The following is a 23,632-nucleotide window of genomic DNA, read 5'->3' on the forward strand; positions in this document are numbered from 1 at the left end:
GATAATTAGACAAGTTGTTGAAACACAGGATTGATTGGAGGAACATGAAGGAATCAAGTTCCTGTACAATAAACCTGTTCCTTGCCATAAAAGTGATCTTACTGAACCTACACACAGAAACTCGAGGAAAAATGCTCGTCTTATAAGAAATACATGCAGGTTTGGCGATTTTTTCTTTCTTTTTCATTTTGAATCATGAACAAACATGCATTTTTAAAATGTGTTGTGGAATGTGCATATCAAAATTATATTTACAAATACTTTTTTATCAAATGCAAAGCACATTTATTGACAGTGGAAGACTAGCAGACAAACAGCCGAGAAGGTCAGAGCCAGAACTATATGTGTGTGTTTTGGTAAATCACTTGCTGAACATAATGAACATGAATTCTTCAGTAAATGTAATTTTCTACTTGAAGGAACTTGCTCTACTAATGCACTACTAATGTAAATCCTGTGGGTGGAGAAATGTGGTCCAAACCAGCGCAGTTGCTGATGTCCTTGCACAGATAGCAAGCAAGTAAACAAGTTTATTTGTACGAGGTGTTCATGGTGTGAGCTGAAATACCTTTTTTATGTGAGCTGCACAGGCAGGCTTTATAATCAATTCTATCACTTCAGTTTCACACTAACTTATGTAAAGAGTTTTGATTATACTGTACTTTCACAAAAGGTATTCTATTTGCATATTTTAAGCATTTCTTTGGAGTGCTGCACATTTGTCTGCTAGGTTTCATTGTAAGTGCGTTTACTGTAAATGCGCCTCATTTGAAAAACTGAAAATTGCTGTCTGTGATAAATGACAGCATGTGATAAACGTACTGGAAATATTCTTTCAAGTAAGAGACATTTTAAATGACAGGACTGCACAAGAATTAAATGTGTTTGTTGGTTGATTTATTCAATAGTTGGTTCAATAGTCCGTCCGTCCATCCATCCGTCCGTCTGTTGGTTGGTTGGTTGGTTGGTTGGTTGGCTGGTTGGTTGGTTGGTCAGTCCATCTGTCCGTACGTCCATCAGTCTGTTCGGCTGTCCATCCGTACGTCCATCAGTCTGTTTGTTTGTTTGTTCGTCCGTCCGTTCGTTCGTTCGTTCGTTCGTTCGTTCGTAGTTAGTTAGTTAGTTAGTTAGTTAGTTAGTTAGTTAGTTAGTTAGTTAGTTAGTTAGTTAGTTAGTTAGTTAGTTTATACAGTATACATTTGCTGCATTCTCTTACAGGTCTCCACAAAAATGACTTTAAAAATGTTGTTTTATACATTTAAGTTCATTAGTTGGGGACACAGTTATAATACTTTTGGATTTTTCATTAGTTTTATTATTTTGTTATTAAATTCAGTTGGTTTTAATTCGTTTTTAGAGGTAGATTTCATAGATTTTACTAGTTTTTATATTTTAAAATTGCTAAGCTTTTGTTTAGTTTTTATTAGTTTTGGTATTAGTTGTAGTTTTTTGTTTGCTGTTTTTTATTATTAGGATATTTGTTCAAAGAATCAAAATCAACAAAATAAATATTGTATAATAAAAACTCAACCAAAGAGAGGCTACTTTTTTGACACAATACCGCTACCATCAGTACCATCTACCAATCCTTAAACTCAAACACAACAGCCCACAAGCAGCTTTAAGTAAAATATGTGTGCAAGGCTGCTTCTTAGGTTAGATACACAGTACTGATGGCAAATTTGGATCTTTAACACAGATCTTTTGTGACAGTCTTTCCAAGTTTGGAGTCAGCAATCATAATTTCAGTCAGTTTAATCATCACCATGATCTGAAAAGTTTCTTACAATTACGTTTTGCAACGCAACTGAAACATGATCCACTTATTTAAATTCCATTACGATTTTCTGTTATGAAATAGACTTTTTTTTAAATTTTGCTGGATCCTCTTTATTTATGTTATTATCAGTTCACAGCTTCTTAAATCTGATCTCAGTGTACTGTTCTAATAGCTGAATAACTAAATATATATTGGTTATTTCAAGTCAGAGGGGGTATCGGGCATGTAAAAGATGTTTGTGAATAAGGGCTTAACGTTACTGAAGAAGTGAATCATTTCAAATGATTCAGTTCGATTTGGTGAATTAGTTTGACCGGTTCACTAAGAAGATCCAGTTAAAAAGAATGATTAGTTCATGACCGTGTTTTCTATTACAAAAACATTAATGTCTACTGTCTACTCAGGTCGTATTTAATGTTGTTACCATGCTGCTGTCATGTCCAGCTGTTGTTTTTGTTGCGGGAGCAACAGCAAGAACTAACTGGAGAAGGACGAGCTTCATCTGGCCATTGGCATCAGGATTACAATCTTGAGGTGCTAAATCAGTCAAACATCTGGCAGCACAAAGTAAATAGATTTACTTCTAAAAGCACACAGTACAGTAGGCTAATGTATTAAATACATTTACAAAGACCAAAATGGAAGATTTTTGCTCTAATTTTAGTTAGTATCAGTTAGTTTTGTATGTACACAATATAGTTTCAGTTAGATGTTTTAAAAACCTTCATTTTAATTTTTATTTCAGTTAATCAAAATGATTTCAAATTTTCGTTTTAATTTTTTCATTGGTTTTCTTTGAATATAATAACCTTGGTTGGCGACGAAGAAGCAATGCATGCTTTTTTCTACAGTCCTATAGTTTTTCAGCATTTTTTCATCTCAGGCTCATTGGAAATATACACCAGCCAGCATTTTTGTGAAATTAAAACAACATTGCTCTGGGTACTTTTTGTTACTTGTTTTGCATAACATATCCACTAGAAGGCACTATCTACATTTTTGCTAAATGAAAATATAGTAGATTTTGTTGTACACTACCTGACAAAAGTCTTGTCGTCGATCCAAGTTGTAAGAGCAACAAACAATAACTTGACTTCTAGTAGATCATTTGGAAAAGTGTCAGAAGGTAGATTTTTCTGATGAATCATTTGTTGAATTGCATCCCAATCATCACAAATACTGCAGAAGACCTATTAAAACCTGCATGGACCCAAGATTCTCACAAAGATCAGTCAAGTTTGGTGAAGGCAAAATCCTACATTCAGTATAGGGGCCTGTAAGTGATCTGCAGATTGGATGGCATCATCAACAGCCTGATGTATCAAGACATTTGTGCTGCCCATTACATTAGAAACCACAGGAGAGGGCAAATTCTTCAGCAGGATAGCACTCCTTCTCATACTCTGCCTCCAAATCAAAGTTCCTGAAAGTAAAAAAGGTGCTCCAGGATTGGACAGCCCAGTCACCAGACATAAACATTTTTGGGCATGTCTAGAGTAAGATGGAGGAGGCATTACAAAATGTATCTAAAGAATCTTGATGAACTCTGGGAGTCCTGCAAGAATGCTTTCTTTGCCATTCCAAATGACTTTATTAATAAGTTTTTCGAGTCATTGCAGAGATGTATGGATGCAGTCCTCCATGCTTATGAGAGTTATACAGAATATGTATTATTTTTCTACTGCAGCATGATTTTATATTCTATACTACATCATTTCCTTTACATGACAAGATTTTTGTCTAAGCAAAGTTAAATCTTACTCTCCAAATTAAATAATTAAAAATCAAGACATGATCATATTTTATTTTGGTGAAATATGTGTAATCTAGAGGCCTTTGTCTTACATATAAGCCACTTCTGATACCAAATGATCAACTAGAAGTCAAGTTATTATTTATTGTTCCTAAAACTTGGATAGGCGACAAGTCAGGTAGTGTATATCCAGCGAGCCTCAGTTGCAATTAAAATTTTTGTGTGAGCTATCCCTTGGATTTTCCCATTCTGTGGTAAAAAGGCTGTTGTTTTGAAAAGAAATGTGTTAGTTACTGTTGATTGTGATGGGACTGGACAACTAAAGTTATTCATTACCGCTTGAAGCACTATGGGACTCGAACACTGTTTTATTTCTGCTTTAACTTCCGGTAATTGCAGTTTTTCTGTTCTTTTTCTGTATTCACAAGCCCCCTGCTTTCTTCTGTGCCCTGGTCAATTTTTCCTCCCATTTCTTTACGTTCAAGGTAGAGCTTTTTAGCCCTCAATAATTATATCTTTCTTTTATTTCCCTATTTCCCTATATTAGGTTTCTTTCATCAAAGATTATTCTTAGAACGTCCTCTTTTATTGCTTAATATAATCTTCCCTTCTTCTGCGTACATTTTACTTATGCCAGTAAATTGCTTTGCTGTTGTTTTAATTTTGAAATGTAACTATAGAAACCACTGTGAGAGAGCTAAAATTGTGCTCTTCTCCAATTGTTTACACGTCAGAGAAAAAGTTCAGAGTAGAGTCCCTATAGGTTTTAATTATAGATCTTTTATATTTGATGCTGTCTTCTGGGTCTCTGTGACATTCCCATTAGACAGGAGACATTACACCCTTAGTTACTTTGGTGAAATAAGAAGTAAGACAGCCACATGTTGTACTGTATAAATACACTCACTGACAGATTGCATGTTTAAGAGGGTGTAAATAAACTATAGCAATTGTCAGTCTAGAGGAAGCGGTGAAAATGCTTCATTACTAGACATATCCTCGATTAATTGGTTTTAAAAAAAAAACTCCAATAAGGAAGAATATAATGAAATTCCACGCAAACACTTTTACAATGCTGAAAACAAACATATCATCATAAAAAAACAAAGTAGAAAAGCGCAGTGAACTAATTGATGCTCCCAATGCATAGGCAATTCCCCCCACTCGTTTTACATGTTTAAAATTCATGTCCTCGCTCCACGCATCAGTTAGAAGATGCAAGATTGCGCAGCGCCAGGGGTTTGAGTCACACACCTGAGAGAACGCCTTTGTGATGTCCAAAGCATTAGAGTAATGATGCAAATTACATACGCTACAAGCACTTTTTAACTCTGAGATGCATAATTTTCCCTCCCAAGTCTGCACGTTGGCCAAAAACTGGAATATTATCCACAATAAAGCTAGGTGCAGGTTTATTTAAAACTATTTTCATTAAAAAAGTATGGTAATAATAATAATAATAATAATAATAATAATAATAATAATAACTATTATCATTATTATTATTATTTTTATTTATTCTCATTGTACTTATATATTTATTTTAAAATGAATCTATTTAATTACTATTTTATAAAAACTGTATTTATAACTACACTCTCAGAAGAAAAGGTACAAAATTGTACCTTTTAGGGTACAAGTGGCCCGTCACTGGGGTGGTACCCTAAAGGGTACAATTTTACATTTTTAATGATTAAAATTACAATCTATTATGCATATACATAATTTTTGAGGAAAAAAAAAATTATTTGAAAACATGAAAAAAATTAAATTATTAAAATATTTTATTTAATCAATTCATTAACTTTATATTTTTAAAATGTATATTTTAGTATTAATGTTTAGTATTAATAAATTTAAATTAGTGTTACATGTATATAGTGTTTTGATCTCATAAGCTGAGGGTACAATTTTGTTCCGATAGGAAACAAAATATATAATTGTACCTTTAAAGGTGCCAAATTGGTCCTTTAGGATACAATTTTGCACCCAAATGTGCTATAAAAGGTACAAAAATGTACCTTTTAAATCTAAATCTGAATTTTTGTACCTTTATAGCCCATTTGGGTACAAAATTGTACCCCAAGGACTAATTTGAGACCTTGAAAGGTACAATTATATATTTTGTTCCCTCTAGGAACAAATATGTACCCTCTTTGTACCCTTTTTTCTGACAGTGTATATACATACAAACAATATTATTTTTAATTATTATAATTTTTTATATAATTATAAAAATAAATTTTTGATTGTGTTAAATCTTGTTGTCATATTTATTCCATTTTGACTTTAGATAGATTAGTGCTGTTGTTAAAAGCAGTTTCTTTCAGAAAGTCAAGAAGATGCTTTTTTAAGATAAGACCTTGAAACTGTTAGTCCTGCATTTACTACCTCAAAGTTGGATTATAGCAACTCTTTATTACCTGTGTTTGCCTATTTCGACTATGAATTGACTGTGGATGGTTAGAAACATAGCAGTCAAGCTATTGACAATCACTAAAAAGTGTCTGCACGTTACTCCTGTGCTTGCCTCTTTTCATTGGTTAGCGGTCAAATTATTTAGCTTTTTGTTCATAAAACTTCACATTCACATCCTGCTCAGTATATCAGTGATCTTCTTGTCCCATTCAATGCCCAAAGATCCTTATGTTATTCCAATTAGCTTCTTCTCTCTTCCTTATTCTCGCAACAACACTAAAGGTCTGAGATTTGACTGTGGAACACCCTTCTGTTATGAAATCTTTCCTATAATAATAATAATAATAATAATAATAATAATAATAATAACAACAACAACAACAACAACAACAACAACAACAACAACAACAGCAACAACAATAATAGTAATAATAATAATAATAATAATAATAATAATAACAACAACAAAAACAACAACAACAATAATAATAATAATAATAATAATAAACATTACTGATAATATGAAAAAAAAATAACAACTATAAATGTATATTTTTATTTATGGATATTTACACGATTATGTAAAATTATTTTATATAACTATAAATGCTTTTATTTGTGTATATACATAGAGTATAGAATAGAGTAGTGGTTAAGCGTGTCGACGTATAGCACGATGGTGCTGACGGCGACCTGAGTTCAATTCCCGGCTCAAGGTCCTTTGCCGACTCTTCCCCTCTCTCTGCTCCCAATACTTTTCTGTCTGTAACCTCCACTGTCCTATCCCAATTAAAGGTGAAAAAACCCTATAAATATATTATATATACAATTGAAGTCAGAATTATTAGCCTCCCCTTTGAATATTTGGTTCTTTTTAAATATTTCCCAAATGATGTTTAACAGAGCAAGGAAATTTTCACAGTATGTCTGATAATATTTCTTCTTCTGGAGAAAGTCTTATTTGCTTTATTTCGGCTAATAAAAGCAGTTTTTAGGTTTTTTAAAAACTATGTTAAGCTCAATATTATTAGCCCTTTTAAGCTCTGTTTTATTTTATTCATTTATTTATTTTTATTATTTTTTGATAGTCTACAGAACAAACTATCCTTTTACAATAACTTGCCTAGTTACCCTAACCTGCCTATAACCTAATTACCCTAGTTAAACCTTTAAATGTCACTTTAAGCTGTAAAGAAGTATCTTGAAAAATATCTAGTCAAATATTATTTGCCATCATCATGGCAAAGATTAAATAAATCAGTTATTAGAAATGAGTTATTAAAATTATTGTTTAAAAATGTGTTGAAAAATCTGCTCTCAGTTGAACAGAAACTGGGGAAAGAAATAAACGGGGGGCTAATAATTCTGACTTCAACTGTACATAAAAAAACAACAACAGAAGTTGCAACCAAAGTGCTGTACTCAGATCTAAAAACAACATAAAAGCAAGAAAAAAAAAAGAAAAAAAACACTAAATAAAAGCATAAAGAATACAAACATGTTTTAGGCAAGATTTCAAAACAGAAGGGTGTTCCACAGTCAGATCTCAGACCTTTAGTGTTGTTGTGAGAATAAGGAAGAGAGAAGAAGCTAATTGGATTAACAAAAGGATCTTTGGGCATTGTATGGGACAAGAAGATCACTGATATACTGAGCAAAATGTCCATATAAAGTTTTGTGAACAAAAAGCTAAATTTTAAAATCAATCTGGAATTTGACCGCGAACCAATGGAGAGAAGCAAGCACAGGAGTAAAGTGCAGACACTTTTTAGTGATTGTCAATAGCTTGGCTGCTGCGTTTCTAATAATCCACAGTCAATTTATAGTCAAAATAGGCAAACAGAGGTATAAAGAGTTGCAATATTCCAACTTTGAGGTTGTAAATGCAGGACTAACAGTTTCAAGGTCTTATCTTAGAAAGCATCTCTTTGACTTTGGCAACAGATCTTAGCTGAAAGAAACTGCTTTTAAAAACAGCGCTAATCTATCGAAAGTTAAATTAGAATGAATACAACAACAAGATTTTTAACACAATTAAAAATATATTATTATAATTATTTTTAAATATATTATTAGTTTAAAATAATATTATTTACTACAGTTATATGTAAATACAGTTATACTTAATATTATAAATATAAGTTATATTTAAATACAAAGTTTATATAACATGAAAATGTAATAGATTCATATTTAAATAAATATATAATTACACAGTTATATTATTTTATAAGTATAGCATAATTGCACTAAGTAAATGTAAATATTAGTAATTCTAATCTTCATAAACATACTGTGCCTTGCTGTCATTTTGCTGCTTTTATTTATTATTTAATGTTTATTATATTATATTATATTATATTTTGTTATTATATATTATATTGTTAAAATATAATATATTAATTTATAATGTTTATTATAGTATATATTTTTATCTTAATACAAATAATAACTAACTTTAAATGTCCCATCATGAGTGTTTATCAATAAACATATACAGTACTTAAACCCTGCGTTAAGGTTGGTGCTTTTGTATTCTCCTAGGATAAGAAAGATAAAAAAAGTATGTAATTTATGCGCTTTTCAGGCAGATGGCAAGGTAAGGTGAGGTACAGAAAAAGATATATTATCGCTGTATATTTTGGAGACATGATTTTATGCTGCCTTTTCTCACACGCTTTAAATAGGGAAGATATGTGCGCATTTCTCTCTCTCTCTTAGCCACGGGTGTTTGGTATTCGTGTCTGTTCTGAGGATGATAAAGTTTCACCGGTGTGTGCTAACTAGGCTTACGCAGTAACGTGATGGGATAAAGATGGAGGGTGTTTGCGGGACACGAACGCTGAATCCACTCTCCCACCCACTTGGACTGGGCGATTGATTGCAGAAGCGAAATCAAAACGCGCGCGGTGGAACAACAGAGGGCGCGAGACGCAGAGCTATACAGCGGTACGCGCATGCAGAGACGCCGGCGGAATGTTAACCAGCCCCGGTGCAGCAGCAGCAGCAGGAGCGCCGCGTCGAGATCTGGTGCTGCTCCCCCGTGCGCATCCTCCTCTGCCGTGACCAAACGAACTGAGATTGACCAGGGAAACCCTCCTACGTTAGTTTTAAATCATCCCGGCCCACGAATTAAAACGCATGTTTGAGACTGAGAGCGCGGGATGGAGAGTGTAGACGGAGAAAGGGTTCCTCCTTTTGTTGTGTGACTGTAGTATTACGTTCAGTCAGTGCTGCATTGCGCTCGCGCATCCGCGTGGCTACGGGGCAGCCCGTGCTGGGACCAGAGAGAGAGAGAGAGAGAGAGAGAGCGTGTGCCTGTGCGTGTGTGTGCGATATATGCTCATTGTTCACAGGATGAGCAAAAAGCACTGCCGCATTCAGACAATGAAAACACTCCTCGAGTCAGAAACAGACCTGCAAAACAAGACAATAAGAATAAATTACAGGGTAAAGCACGTGTAGATATTAATAACACAGTAATCAAGGAACGAAATAACACTTTACGATATGCAAAAAATAATAATAACTTATCTATCTATCTATCTATCTATCTATCTATCTATCTATCTATCTATCTATCTATCTATCTATCTATCTATCTATCTATCTATCTATCTATCTATCTATCTATCTATATATATATATATATATATATATATATATATATATATATATATATATATATATATATATATATATCTGTCTATCTGTATATGTTTATTTTGCACCTTCATGTGTTTGCACATTTACGTTTCAAACACATTATTTGCTGCCCAAGGACCTTGACCAAATATAACAACCATGTTCAGTATAATTGTTCAACAAACTAAAAGCAACCAAACATTCTAAACCAAAATAGGTTTTGGTGAAGGCCAGTTATATACGTTATCAATGTCAGGTTTGTTGTAAGGCCCCAGTGACCCTGACATGTTGTGTTTCCTACTAAACAGCTTCTAATCACCGGGTACAGAGCTGGTATCTTTACTGAAACAATATTTGTATAAAAAATTATTTTCAATAATTGTTTTGGTTGTTTTATTACTTTATTTGCTTTATTTCTAATAGTTACACAATATATCCCTAAACAATAATTAATTTATATAATAAATTCAAGCTTTTTTTAAAACGGTTTCAGGTAAATGGCTTTGTCAACAACTTATTTTGCTATGTTTGATTCATATTACCGTAAGTTCAAGTAAGATGTTTTGTAAGACTGTAATATGTTTTATTTGATGTTTTATTTGTTTTTTAATGCCTGTCCATATTCAGGATATGCTCATTTAAATTTATTTAGTTCTGTTTTGTTTTTATTTTTCTTACAAGTGCTTTATGTGGCTTTTCTAGTTGTCTAGTTGACTGTGTTTTTAGCTTCTGAGAAATTTTGTTTTGTGGTCGTATGCAAACACACCCCCTGTATTTGCGCTTTTAGACTGGTTAAAAGGAAAGCGCGAGCTCCTTCGAGACACTCTCGGTCTCCCGTTTCATCTGAACGGTTGAGTTACGTAGCGTAGTGTTGCAGTGAACGGAGGGGGAAGAGAGAGGGAGAGGTTGAGACAGAGCGAGTGAGAGGGAGAGAGAGAGAGGGAGAGACTGCAGCATCATTTGAGGGACGTTCACATGCAGTGCAGTAGAACGTGCAGGTGAGGGGAGGAGGAGAATGCGGGACTTTTTCCTCAAACACTTCACACACATCCACCACGGACTCCGGAGGAATAACTAAAGGCTTTTGTTGCTACTTTATCCTGCTCTCCATCTTTCCATAAGTGGCTAATTTGCGTGCTCTGGGAAGTCGAACTGAAAAGCTTTTCTCTTTGTCAAGTTCACCGTAAAGGAATCTATAAGAGCTTGGCACGCGCGCGTAAGACTGCGGGGAAAGCTTTCCAATTTCCCTCGCGCTGGGTTTTAAGGTAAGAGAATATACCATATCGGAAAAAAAGACTTTAAAAAGCACTTTGGCTTATTCCCAGCCAGTAGCGCAAGCTCTGGGATGCGAATGTGAGAGCTGAATTCACAGACAGATCTCTTTTGTGTTCTACTGCATTGCAGTTTAAAACAGTGAAAGCGCGAGAGGAGCCTGCGCTCCGCAGCATCTCAATGAGCCGGACAAAGTCGTTTAAACTGCTCAGATTTGACTCTCGTTTACTCCTAAATGGCACAGTGGATCATTATTGTCCGTAAAAGAGCTGTAAAGACTTATCGCCGATGCTGAGCTCTGCACAAAGTGGATGTTTTATTTTATCGTGTTGAAAACGTGACCGGAGAACTGAAAGACTGTGGGACAAAATAAGATTTTGCCGAAGGAAGCCTTCATAAAAATTAATCAGTGGCGATTCTTTCTTGGACCAGAGGAAGCTGCAGATAGAGAGTGAAAGAGAGAGAGGAAGAGAGCGAGAGAGAAAGAGAGAGAGAGAGAGTCATGGGGAGCAGGAGCGTTGGCGCAGTGCACTCCGCGCGCTGCTACCTCGTGCTTATCCTGCAGCTGCTGACTCAGCTCCCGCACGCCGATTCAGCGCTGCGCTACCGCGTGGCGGAAGAGGGGCCGGCCGATGTGCACATTGGTAACGTGGCTTCAGACCTGGGGCTGTCCACCTCTGGGATTGGGACTGGTGATGTCACATTCGCTTTGGAATCTGGCTCTGAATTCTTCAAAATTGACAATGTCACCGGAGAGCTTACTACAGGCAGCAGGAGGATTGACAGAGAGAAGCTGCCACAGTGTCAGATGATTTTTGATGAGAATGAGTGCTTTTTAAACTTTGAGGTGTCAGTCATAGGTCCCCTGCAGAGTTGGGTGGATCTCTTTGATGGCCGAATTGTAGTCACAGACATCAATGACAACACACCCTCTTTCCCTTCACCAGTACTCACACTATCTGTTGAGGAGAATCGTCCAATCGGCACTCTCTATCTTCTTCCCACCGCCACAGACCGCGATTTTGGTCGCAATGGCATAGACCGCTATGAGCTTATCCAAGACAGTAGAGATGGAGGCTCATCATCCCGGCGACCCGCAAATGGTCCAACAAATGGAAACGGTGGTGACAGAAGGAGAGGGCCAGAAACAGGGACAGGGCCTGCCAGCAGGAGCAGTGTGTTTGAGCTGCAGGTGGCTGACACACCTGAAGGACAGAAACAGCCTCAGTTGATTGTGAAAGGGCCTCTGGATCGTGAAGCAAGGGATTCTTATGAACTTGTGCTGCGCGTTCGTGATGGCGGCAACCCGCCTCGTTCCTCACAAGCATTGTTACGTGTGTCTATCACAGATGTTAACGACAACAGTCCACGCTTTGAGAGAGCAGTGTATGAAGCAGAAATGGCAGAAAACGCCCCACCTGGCACACCTGTCCTGCAGGTGCGTGCCACAGACCGCGACGTTGGTGTCAATGGGCAGGTTGAGTATGTTTTCGGAGCAGCAACCGAATCAGTGCGGCGCCTCCTGAGGCTGGATGAAGCTTCAGGTTGGCTGAGTGTTCTGCATCGTATAGACCGTGAGGAAGTTTCACAGTTACGTTTTACAATCACAGCCCGTGACCGCGGGCAACCACCTCGTACTGACCGCACTACAGTCGTTCTTAACGTAAGGGATGAAAATGACAATGTACCCATAGTTGAAATTCGAAAAATTGGACGAATCCTCGTTCGGGACGGTGCTGCAATGGTTCCAGAGAATGTACTGGTTGACACACCGGTAGCCCTAGTGCAGGTGTCAGACCGTGATCAGGGAGAGAATGGTGCGGTGACCTGCACTGTGGTTGGGGATGTTCCATTCACACTGAAACCAGCGGGTGAGACAGCACTAGCGCCTCCACCTGCCACAGATGATGCTTTCGAACGAAATAAAAAGAAATATTTTCTCCACACCTCAGCGCTTTTGGATTATGAAGCTACTCGAGAATATAGTGTTACTATTGTGGCAGTGGACTCAGGTAGCCCGAGCCTTTCTAGTAACAGTTCCCTTCTAGTGCGTGTGGTAGACATAAACGACCATGCTCCCACTTTCGCCCAAAGCTTAGTGGAAGTGCATTTTGCAGAAAATAATGCCCCGGGAGAGCGAGTGGTCACTGTAGTGGCTGCTGATGCAGACAGTGGCAAGAATGCAGAGATTGCATACTCACTCGACCCATCAGTTAATGGAGCTTTTTACATCGATGCCGATAACGGTGATATTCGTGCCACTGGGGCATTAGATAGGGAGCTGAGGGAACGCTATGAATTTCGTGTGATAGCTCGAGATAAGGGGACACCATCTCTGCAGGGCTCTGCTACTGTTGTAGTCCAGGTCACGGACAGGAACGACAATGCCCCCAAATTTGTCCAGGAAGTCTTCACATTCTATGTCAAAGAGAACCTGCTTACCAATAGCCCTGTAGGCATGGTGACTGTTACCGATGCAGATGAAGGAGAGAATGCAGAGTTGAGTCTTTTCGTGGAGCATGATGAAGAGGAGGGTGGAGAGGAGGGCAAAGAAGGGAAGCAAGAAGTTTTCTCAATTGAAAACAACACTGGAACCATTTTCTCCTCTGCATCCTTTGACCGCGAACGACGTAGCACATATTCATTCCGTGTGCGTGCTGTCGATGGTGGAGAACCGCCACGGTCTGCCACCGCCACCGTCTCCCTGTTTGTCACTGATGAAAATGACAATGCGCCATCCATCACATCACCCGCTAATGAATCATACACCCTTCTGCCACCCGCTAGTGGGGCCCGGACTGTGGTCCGCACAGTCTCAGCCTCGGATGGAGACACAGGGTCTAATGCTGACCTGCGCTATGCTCTGGTAGGCGGAAACCCTTTTCGCCTGTTTGAGATTGGCTCCAGTAGTGGGGTCATAACCTTGGCAGAGCCCCTGGAGAGAAGACACAGGGGTCTGCACCGCTTGGTGGTCCGGGTCAATGACAGCGGCATGCCTTCCCTTTGTGCCACAGCACTCGTGCATGTCTTCATCAATGAGAGCTTGGCCAATGCTACGCTAGTGGATGCACAGGTGAGACACAACACCACACCATGCTGTTTGAATAAAAACAAACAAAGAGTAATTCGATATACAGAAACAACAACAGTTTGTGCAGATTAACAACAAGCTTGTGTCATTTTATTTGATGAGAGGGGTTGGAGCAGAGAAGTGCAAGCAGAAATGTACTGATAACTTTTCACAACTAGGAAGTCCTTGCACAAAAGAGCAAATTAAAAAAAAAAAAGATATTGCTGTTTATAAATATTCATGCATTAAATTGCTGTTGACCCATATTGGATATTGGATAGAAGGAAGAACATGCAAATACAAAGATGAAAGATACACAAACACAGTGGCATCCACATACACAGTCACACTTGCCTGCGCAGAATAACTATGATTGAATATCCAAGCCTTGACATGATAATTGAGAAGTCTGGGCCTTGCAGTGGGGATGAATGTGTATGCGTGCGTGTGTGGTTCAGCAGACAGTGCTATAAAATGAGGATGCAGTTATCAAAGGGCAGACACACCATTTATGACTTTCCATATTTTTGCTTTTTCTCTCCCTCTGTATGCCTCTCTCTCACTCACTCAGGTGGCCCGCAGCCTTGCAATCCCCCTCTATATGGATATTGCAGGTGACCCAGACAGCGAGAGAGCTCTTGGTAAACAACGCCTGAGCGTTGCCATCGGTGTCTTGGCTGGTGCTGCTGCCGTTATTCTGGTGATCCTTCTGGTTGTGACAGCTCGACAGTGTGGGGCGCAGGGTAAGAACGGCTATGAGGCTGGCAAGAAGGAGCCAGAAGAGGACTTTTTCGGTCCACAGCCTCCCCCTCTACAAGCCCAGGGCTCCCAAAATGAGCGTGGGCGCAAACCACGCAGAGACAAGCGTAATAATGGCACTGCCAAATCTGAGCGTTCTTTATACAGTGGAATTATGACGGTGAACGGCTGCAGACGTGGGGGAGGTGATGAAGAAGAGGAGGATGAGGAGAGCAGCAGTGCCAGTGAGAGGATTGCTGCCCGTTATTGCGCAGCAGCTAATGGAGACCCTAGTAGTCCAAGACTAGGCTCAAGGCGCCACCAGTCAAGCCCAGATCTGGCCCGCCACTACAAGTCCAGCTCACCCTTGCCTGCAGTGCATCTTCAGCCCAACTCACCACCCGTGGAAGGCAAGAAGCACCAGGCTGTGCAGGAACTGCCCCCCACTAACACCTTCACTGGCAATGGCACCGGTAACGCAGATGCTATGTCACTCAGCTCAGACCAGTGCTCCGATTACGGCTGTCAAACCATCAAGTACAGCAAACAGGTAAGAACATAAAATAATCTCTGACTCAATTTTACTACCTCACCTTCAACATGTATCTGCAGGTCACATTTATTAAGTATTCTAAAATGGCACAAGGCTTGGTTTAGTTTGGCTAGCAAAGGATAACATTTACCAAAAATTCTAAAAGTCTTGTCAGGACAAAAGCCTCAGGCTTAAACTAGATTTGGATCCTGAAACTAACCTGAATTCAGTCAGTCCTGTGGGATATTCCTGTATTATTATAGAAAATGCTGATAGCCATTGGATTACCCCACACATTTTCTTTGAGTACACTGTAATTAGATCTTTCAAGAAAAAAAGATGGCATATGCTGTATGTTTCCTTCTCAGAGAAAAAAAGTGAAAGAGTTTAGTCAATCTGTGAGATAATCAGTGGGTGTGAGAGTAATAACTCACATTTGTTATATACATATGGAGTTGTGAGAAGTAAATGCACATTTTAAGACATAAGACGACATTCGGGATATTTAAGTCACAACATAATTAACAATAAAAATAATTGTGAGAAATTAATTTCATTGAGCATATTGCATTGTAATATCTGATATTGCACTTTGGTACAGCATTTGGGCTCAATCCCAATTGTATTTCTTTAAAAAGCCCATTCCCAGCCACTAGACTTTTCTGACAGGGTATTCCAGTGTCATCGAGTGTCAAAATGTTTTGGGACTATTATACAGATTTATTATTATGGATTATAGATAGCGAAATTTAGCGTTTTTTATTTTAGCATTTTTATTAAAGCATGACGGTAAAATACAAAAACTGTTATTAATGTATTAGACATATGCTTGTTTGTTGTTAAAAATTGTAATAATGTTTGTGTAATAATGTTAATTGTGGCTGGTGTATTCTGGGAATTTTTTTTACCCCGTGGTTTTGATTGTGGTGCTGAAAAATCTCTGTTCAAAGGGGTATGTAGCCCTTCCCCTTAGCCCTACGCCTTCGCCTTCAAGCTAAAGAGAAATAGGTAAGGGAAAGGGCTAAGGGGTAGAATTGGGATTGGGCCTTGGTCTATATTCAGTCAATGATCTTTGTGTTGTTTTGTAATTCTGTGGTGTATTACAGCTGTTTTGCTCCTTGTTGTACTTAAGCACAAATGTAGCAACTTGTCTTATCTTTCTCTACCGTTGTTGTGCCACTGCATGTGGATTGCTTAAGGTTATATGGTGCTAACTGCTTGCTCTCCTTTCCAGGAGTAGCTACTGAAAATAGATTGTCGAAGAGTGGAGAAGTGTAACCCATTTTCGCTCACACCACCATAGATCTCTTTCCACTTGCTCTCTCTCTCTCTCTCTCTCTCCTTCTAACTTGCTTTCTATCATTCTTTCCTTGTATTTTTTACTCCTTTACACATTCTTTCTTTTTTCTGACACATGTTTGGAAGTGTTAAATATAGAGCGGAACATATACCTGCTTTGAGCGGAGACTAGCCAGTGTGTTTGACAGCATGTGTGTGAAAAGCTTGAGAGAGAAACCACGCAGGCCAGCAGAGTTGTCTGTTTTTGACTTAATCTGTCATCTTTACAGTTTTATCCAGGTCATGTATTTAATGCAGCATATCCAAACTGCTGGCTTAGCACTTAACGGAAGCATTAAAAAAAGATTACCTGGACGCCCTTTGACAGGTGCTTTGGACTAAGCCCGAACCAAAGGGTGGCCTCGTGCTATAGAGAGACATGGTTAAATTGAACACTGGCATCGCATTACATTTCCTGACAGGTGTTGGGAGCTTAAACCAAATCCGCGGAGGTCTACATGCAAGATATTGAGTCCTAAATGACATGTCATTTTTGGTCTTTTTAGCATGACTGACAGTCGGATTGTAATTCCCTGTAGCCAGTGCCTAAAAAACAGCTGATGCAGTGGTTAGGGAGATGTGCGCCACGCAAGGCCTAATCAATCCATCCACGCTGGTGTGATCCTGACCGCAGTGGGTGGGTTAATCCAATACCGAGTCAATCCTCTTAATCTGCTAACATTTTTTTTCCTCCCTGAAAATGCTTAATGGAGAATTTTGGTATTTGTGTGCTTCTGCGTGTGCGCTCATGAGTATGAGAGAGCATTAATGCTTACTGGAGAGTTTGTTGGACCCTTTCTGACGGTTTAATCAATTATTGATCACACTGTAATTAACTCCTCTACTGCGGAGCTTTGTGACCTAGCCTAACTCGAGCTCGGTGCAGACGGAGAGTGTATGCGTGCCTTTGGCTGTTGCTTCCATGATGGGATGGTATAGCATGATGGAAAGCCAATACCTTACCACTGTCTGAAATTGCAAGCAGGGTTATTATAGTTAATGAAAACGAACGAAAAAAACGAAAACTAGAATTGAAAAAACATTTTATTTAACTTAAATAAAAATAAAAAAGGAGAGTTTTTTAAAACATTGGAACTAACTGAAACTGTATTGTGTTCATACAAAACTAACTGAAACTAACTAAAATTAGAGCAAAAGCGTCCTTAGTTTTCATCTTTGTAAATGTATTTAATACATACTGTAAGCCTTTTAGGAGTAAATCTATTTACTTCGCCCTACTAGATGTTTGACCCGTTCTGCTGTAATCATGCTGCTATTGGCCAGATCTAGCCAGTCTTCTTTCATTCATCCTCGCTGTTGCTCCCACAACTAAAACAATGGCTGGACATGACAGCAGCACGGTGACACCATTAAATACGAACCGAGTTGACACTTAAATGTATTAATTTAACACATTTGTGCCCAATAATGGGTTTTATTTCTGTATTAGTGATTGCAATCCCAAATGAATCATTCTTTTTAACTGCATCTTCTAAGTGAACCGGTTGAACTAATTCACCAAATTTTGAAACGTCCAATAATGAAGACAAATGATGTTGACATAAGGTTGATTGTAGGTTGTTTTGGAAAGTTACCAGAATCCAACGTCTAATAGATGTCATAGTGGTATCGTCCACACAACGTCAAGGTTGAAGATGATGAGACGTTTATATTTAGTTCATTTTAGGTTAGACATTTGACATTAACGTCGGCCTGATGTTGGGTTCTGACATCAACCGATTTTCATTTTCAAACAAAATCCAACATACCCACGACGCTGGGGTAAGTTGGATACAATGTCAATATGACGTTATGTTGACGTCCTGTGCCTGCAGGGTTGTTTTAAAAAATGTAGCCTTATTTCTTTGATTGAGTTATACAATATTTATTCAGATGATTTTGAATCTTGCACCTAACAAATATCCTTGTTAACAAGAAAAACAACAAGCAAAAAAACAAAAACTTATAAAAAAATAAAACTAAGTAATTACAAAATATTAAAGCTAATCAAAACTAACTGAATTTGAAAACAAAAAATCTAAATGAAATAATAAAATATGGGCGTCACGGTGGCACAGTGGGTGTCATGATCGCCTCACAGCAAGAAGGTCGCTGGTTCGAGCCTCGGCTGGGTCAGTTGGCATTTCTGTGTGGAGTTTGCATGTTCTTCCCATATTTGCGTGGGTTTCCTACCTCCGTGGGTGTGAATGAATGTTTCCATGTGATGGGTTGCAGCTGGAAGGGCATCCGCTGCATAAACATATGCTGTATAAGTTGGCGGTTCATTCCGCTGTGGCGAACCCATAATAATAAAGGGACTAAGCCGAAAAGAAAATGAATGAATGAATGATTGATTGAAATAACAACTAAAGCTAATGAAAAATCTAAAAGTATTATAACCTTGTTTGCATGTCGGCCCGGTGCGCGGACGCATTCATAAAACTGATGAAAATGTAAATCCTGTTGACCTATATCTGTCTCTCTCCAACCCATCCTCTAGAAATGCACAACTCAGCATGTTCCTAAGTGAAACTCCGAACTCTCTCTCTCTTTTTATTTTGCTGTAGCACACTTTTTCTATAGCACCTCCCACTTCCGCCCACTAATGTCGACACCTATCGACCGGTTGTATCCTGTCCCCCGCAGCGGCACACTGTCCTATCTTTTGAATAGACACCGTGGCAATCAATATACTAGGCTTGTTAACGTTCCGACGCACGCTTCCAGACACCCCACTCAGGTGTGCGGGGTTAACGGTCAGACAGGTGGGCATTAGGTGAGTCTGTGTAACTCAACACACACATTCGGGATCAGACAACAGGTCAGATGGATAGCCGATATACTTGACACTCACACTTGCATGCTCACGGGGGCCATGCGTACGCTTGTGAGGGCCGACTCTAGAGATGGATATTATAAATTAATGGAGGCCGCTAGTGATGGAGGGCCCAGGAGACAGTGGGAGACACACGGAGGGATAGGAGAGAGAGAAATGAGGGGAGATCGCTAATGCTCACCTTACTTTTGCAGGGCTGTATTGATTTTCATTGGGAAAGCATTATGAAAGCTTTTACATGGACGTGCACTGCAATGGTTATAAAGGATTGTGAATGATGGTGGAAGTGTGTGTGTGTGCGTGTGTTTGACCTAGCAATGTTATTGGGAGGAATAATGTCTTGAAGTTTGCTAAATCCGAAGAGGAAAAAATCTAATTTGAGGGACATTGTGAAAAGGAAAAAATGGTTCATTAAGAGACTGAATGATGTTGTTATCCAACTCTAAAAATGGAAACGCTTATTTTAAGGCTGATTTAGAGTTATTAATTAGAATTAATAATGTTAATTTAAGGCCAGCATAAGTCAATCAGCAGTCCTAATTTAGATATTCAATATGGCCTCTCTTTGTTTCTGCATCATTGTTTTCTAATTGCCTTTCGGATCACATTTTATGTCAGACGCTCAATTATAAGTAATTTTGTGCAAATGCAAATACACTTGCAGTAAATAACTTCAGTGCTGTGTACTTCCCATTAAATTGTCTCGGACATCTGTGAAACGTGAGGCTATAAAAATGACAGAGGATGGTTTTCAGTGGCCAAGTGTAACACGCTGAAAAATGAGAGGTTAATAATTTATAGATGACACATTAGGTTAGTAACACTGATGGCTATGGCCAGATGGGAGGTGCTCTCATGTGACCATCACATATCTTTGCAACAACAGGCATTAGTGCTGGGTTAACTCATTGTTTATCCATATATTCCGTCAGTCAAACTGAACAATTATTAAAAATGACAATGGTTAATGCATGTGAACCAGCCATGTTAACACAATATGTGCATCCTAAATCACTTATTAATGGCATTTTTGTAGTATAAATAGTATTAGTTATGCATTTTAAATTAAAATTCTAAAAAATAAAAAACCTTAGCAAGAAGGTTACTGGTTTGAGTCTCGGCTGGGTCAGTTGCCATTTTTGTGTGGAGTTTGTATGTTCTCCCTGTGTTCGCGTAGGTTTACTCCACAGTTCAAAGGCATGGTATGTAGGTGAATAGAATAAAATTGGTCGTAGTGTGTGTGTGAATAAGTGCATTTGGATGTTTCCTAGTACTGGGTTGCAGCTGGAAGGACATCCGCTGTATAAAACATATGCTGTATTGTTGGTGGTTGGCGGTTCATTCCGCTGTGGCGACCCCTGATGAATAAAGGGACTAAACCGAAGGAAAATGAATGAATGAATAAATACCTGGACAATGCACTTACTGTGTGTCAAAGGTCGCTCTGGCCACCCTGGCGACAACAATGTCTGCCTTCAGCTTTGGCAGCAAGAGCGTCAAAATTGGCTACATTGATCTCGTATTTAAAGGGGCCGTTGCAGCATATCATATCAGTTACATTCCCGCATAAACATGCTTTCTAGCATGAAAATGTTGCACACTTTATATCGAATTCATTTACAATGGAAGATCAAGTTGCATGTGGTGTGGCTTTGCTCCACTTAATTATCCAATGTGTCTATATGTTGGAAATATTCTGAAGCATCAATACTGTTTTGCATTGTCGCATGCGATTCATGCTTTTTTAAAGAAAAATACATACGTTTTTTTTTTTCCTGTAAGAAAACTTTGTAAAACATTGGAATTCCATTGACTGCAATACTAAAACCCCTGGGAACAATTGTGGTCGGAACCAAAGTTCACAATATCTGTGTTCTCTGGACTCTCAAGCGTTGGACTTCTACATTCTATGCGAACCACGTCATAGCTCCTTTCCATAAAGTTGACTTGATTTCAACTTTCCTCGACAGCCACACTTTCGAAGACGCGCCATGCTGCTCCTCGCCATTTATTTACCCCACCGGCTTCCATTGAAAATGAATGACTTCTAGTTACTTTGACACTCTCGCCACTTTCAGTGTGAACGTACAGTTATTTAGCTGTAAAAAAAGAAATTTTGAACACTTCATACACTCAATGCTTTGCTCACATAGTGGATGGGAGGGAGCTATCGGGTGCTAAGGTTGAATTATTTTATTTATTTTGGATTTTGCAAGCAATATTCACCAACTTAATTGATAATGCCACTTCTCAATGTTGAATGTGATTGTACTCACAGTTTGGTCATTTATTTCACCAATCTGGCAACCATTAAATGTCGACTGGGAAACAGTTTGAATGTCTATTAGTAAAAAAGTTAGTGTTCCTTTTGGGACGACTAAACTCATTAACTACACGGTTGAGTTTATGAGTGCATAGAGTACTGTGTATATTGTGTAATTTGGGACACAACTAAGCTCAAATGTTCTTTGTTATTTACCAAAAATGGAGATATTTTTGGAGTTATTGAAGAGTTGTTCATGCAGAGACTATGAATTGCTGGTCACAACTCATTTGGAAATTTCCAATTGAAACAAGATATTCAGTAAGAGACAACCCAGCAGGCACACAACTTCATAAGACGTTAATACTAGTTTGGATTTAGGTCATGGCTTCAGGTGAACAAAATTCAATATCTAGCCTGCGTCTAAGGACAACCTTATTTTAATGTTCAATAATGACATCAAATAACGTTGATATTTGGTTGATTTTAGGTTGTGTTCAAAAGTGACCAAATTCTAATGTCTAATAGATGTCATAGTGGTAACGTCCACACAACGGCAAGATGTAACAGAATTAGACGTTGATTTTAGGATGACATTAACACCAGCCTGACATTGGGTTCTGACGTCAACCCGATTTTCATTTCTAAACAAAATCTAACGTCCCGATGACGTTGGGATACGTTGGGGTACAAGGTCAATATGACGCCATGTTGATGTCCTGTGCCTGCAGGGAATTTACTGTAGAGGCGAATCAATTTGATCATGAAAAGTAAGCATTTTGTACTTGAATATATTCATGCTGAATGCAAATTTGCTAAAATAATGCGTAAATAGTTCTTTCACTATTGATTAAAGTTTTCTGCTAGGCTGTTTAGGGATGTCAGAGTAAAATAAAAAGTCATTTTAGTGTTCTTTTAATACAGAATAACAATCGCTCATTCATTATAAGGAGCCTCAAATATGCATTAACAAAGCAGAGGGAGTAAACTGAGACTTTATATGTTCAAATAAAGACATGTGGACACTTAACATCAGATTACCTCCCACAATCCTGCTGTCTTTCTATAGAGAGCTAATTGTAAATCAAAAGTGTTACAAAAAGAGGAAAAATATGTTTCATTCAAGTAGGTCATATGAAACGAAATGCTGGCAAAACACAGTTTTATTAAAACATTGTCCTTCAGTGGCTGACACAAAGGTATTGTTTGCCACATCGTATAAATCTGAAATGAGTCAGAGAGTCAAGGCTGTCAGAGTTTCTAATGCGCAGACCTGCTCGCCCGACTGTTTCAACCTCAAAATGAGACACGACAGGAATTCAGGGTATTCCTTACCCACATACTCCCAGGCAAGCAGCAACAGACCCAAAAAGCGCACACACACACACACGCACGCACACACACACACACACACACACACATTAAGCTGAGATGCAAAGGTACACGTGGAGATGAAAAGTTCCCATCCTCTTACATCAGTTTCTAGCACAAGATCTAGGCCATGACTCTTAACCATTTCTTCATCTGTGTCCAGGCTCAGAACAGAGTGTTCAGTTTGTGTTTGAGACAGATTTAAGATTTAAGTCATAGTTTACAATTTATATATATATATATATATATATATATATATATATATATATATATATATATATATATATATATATACACACACACACACACACACACACACACACATATATATATATATTTCTAATTTAAAATAAAATGTCACCATTTAAAGAAGTGTTTCTCAACCACGTTCCTAGAGGAACACCAACACTGCATGTTTTGGATGTCTCCTTTGTCTTTCACACCCAATACAGGTCTTTCAGTCTCTGCTAATGAGCTGATGATCTGAATCAGGTGTGTTTGGTTAAGGAGACAGGAAAATATGCAGAGCTGGTGGTCCTCCAGGAACGTGGTTGATGAACACTGATTTAAAGAACTTTATTTTCTTTTTCTATTTGTCAGAATTATTCGCCCCCCT

The 23,632-nt window shown here is 38.3% G+C and overlaps 1 protein-coding gene across 2 annotated transcripts in view; it reads left to right on the forward strand.

Moving 5' to 3' along the window:
* Positions 1-10,575: 10,575 nt before the first annotated feature.
* pcdh7a (protocadherin 7a) overlaps positions 10,576-23,632 on the forward strand; it is a 66,113-nt gene continuing 53,056 nt past the window's right edge. The window contains exons 1-3 of one of the 2 annotated variants that reach the window (XR_012405794.1): positions 10,576-13,941; positions 14,510-16,164; positions 16,241-18,572. Coding sequence is in view for 1 of the 2 variants with exons in the window: in XM_005159857.6 (XP_005159914.1) it covers positions 11,371-13,941; positions 14,510-15,226 (3,288 nt within the window). In the remaining variant the exon portion in view is untranslated. Of the gene's footprint in view, positions 13,942-14,509; positions 16,165-16,240; positions 18,573-23,632 lie in introns of those variants that run through there. The other variant, XM_005159857.6, reaches the window with a different exon arrangement.

The sequence above is a fragment of the Danio rerio genome, chromosome 1 (genome assembly GCF_049306965.1).
Source record: "Danio rerio strain Tuebingen ecotype United States chromosome 1, GRCz12tu, whole genome shotgun sequence".
Classification (NCBI taxonomy): Eukaryota; Metazoa; Chordata; class Actinopteri; order Cypriniformes; family Danionidae; genus Danio; species Danio rerio.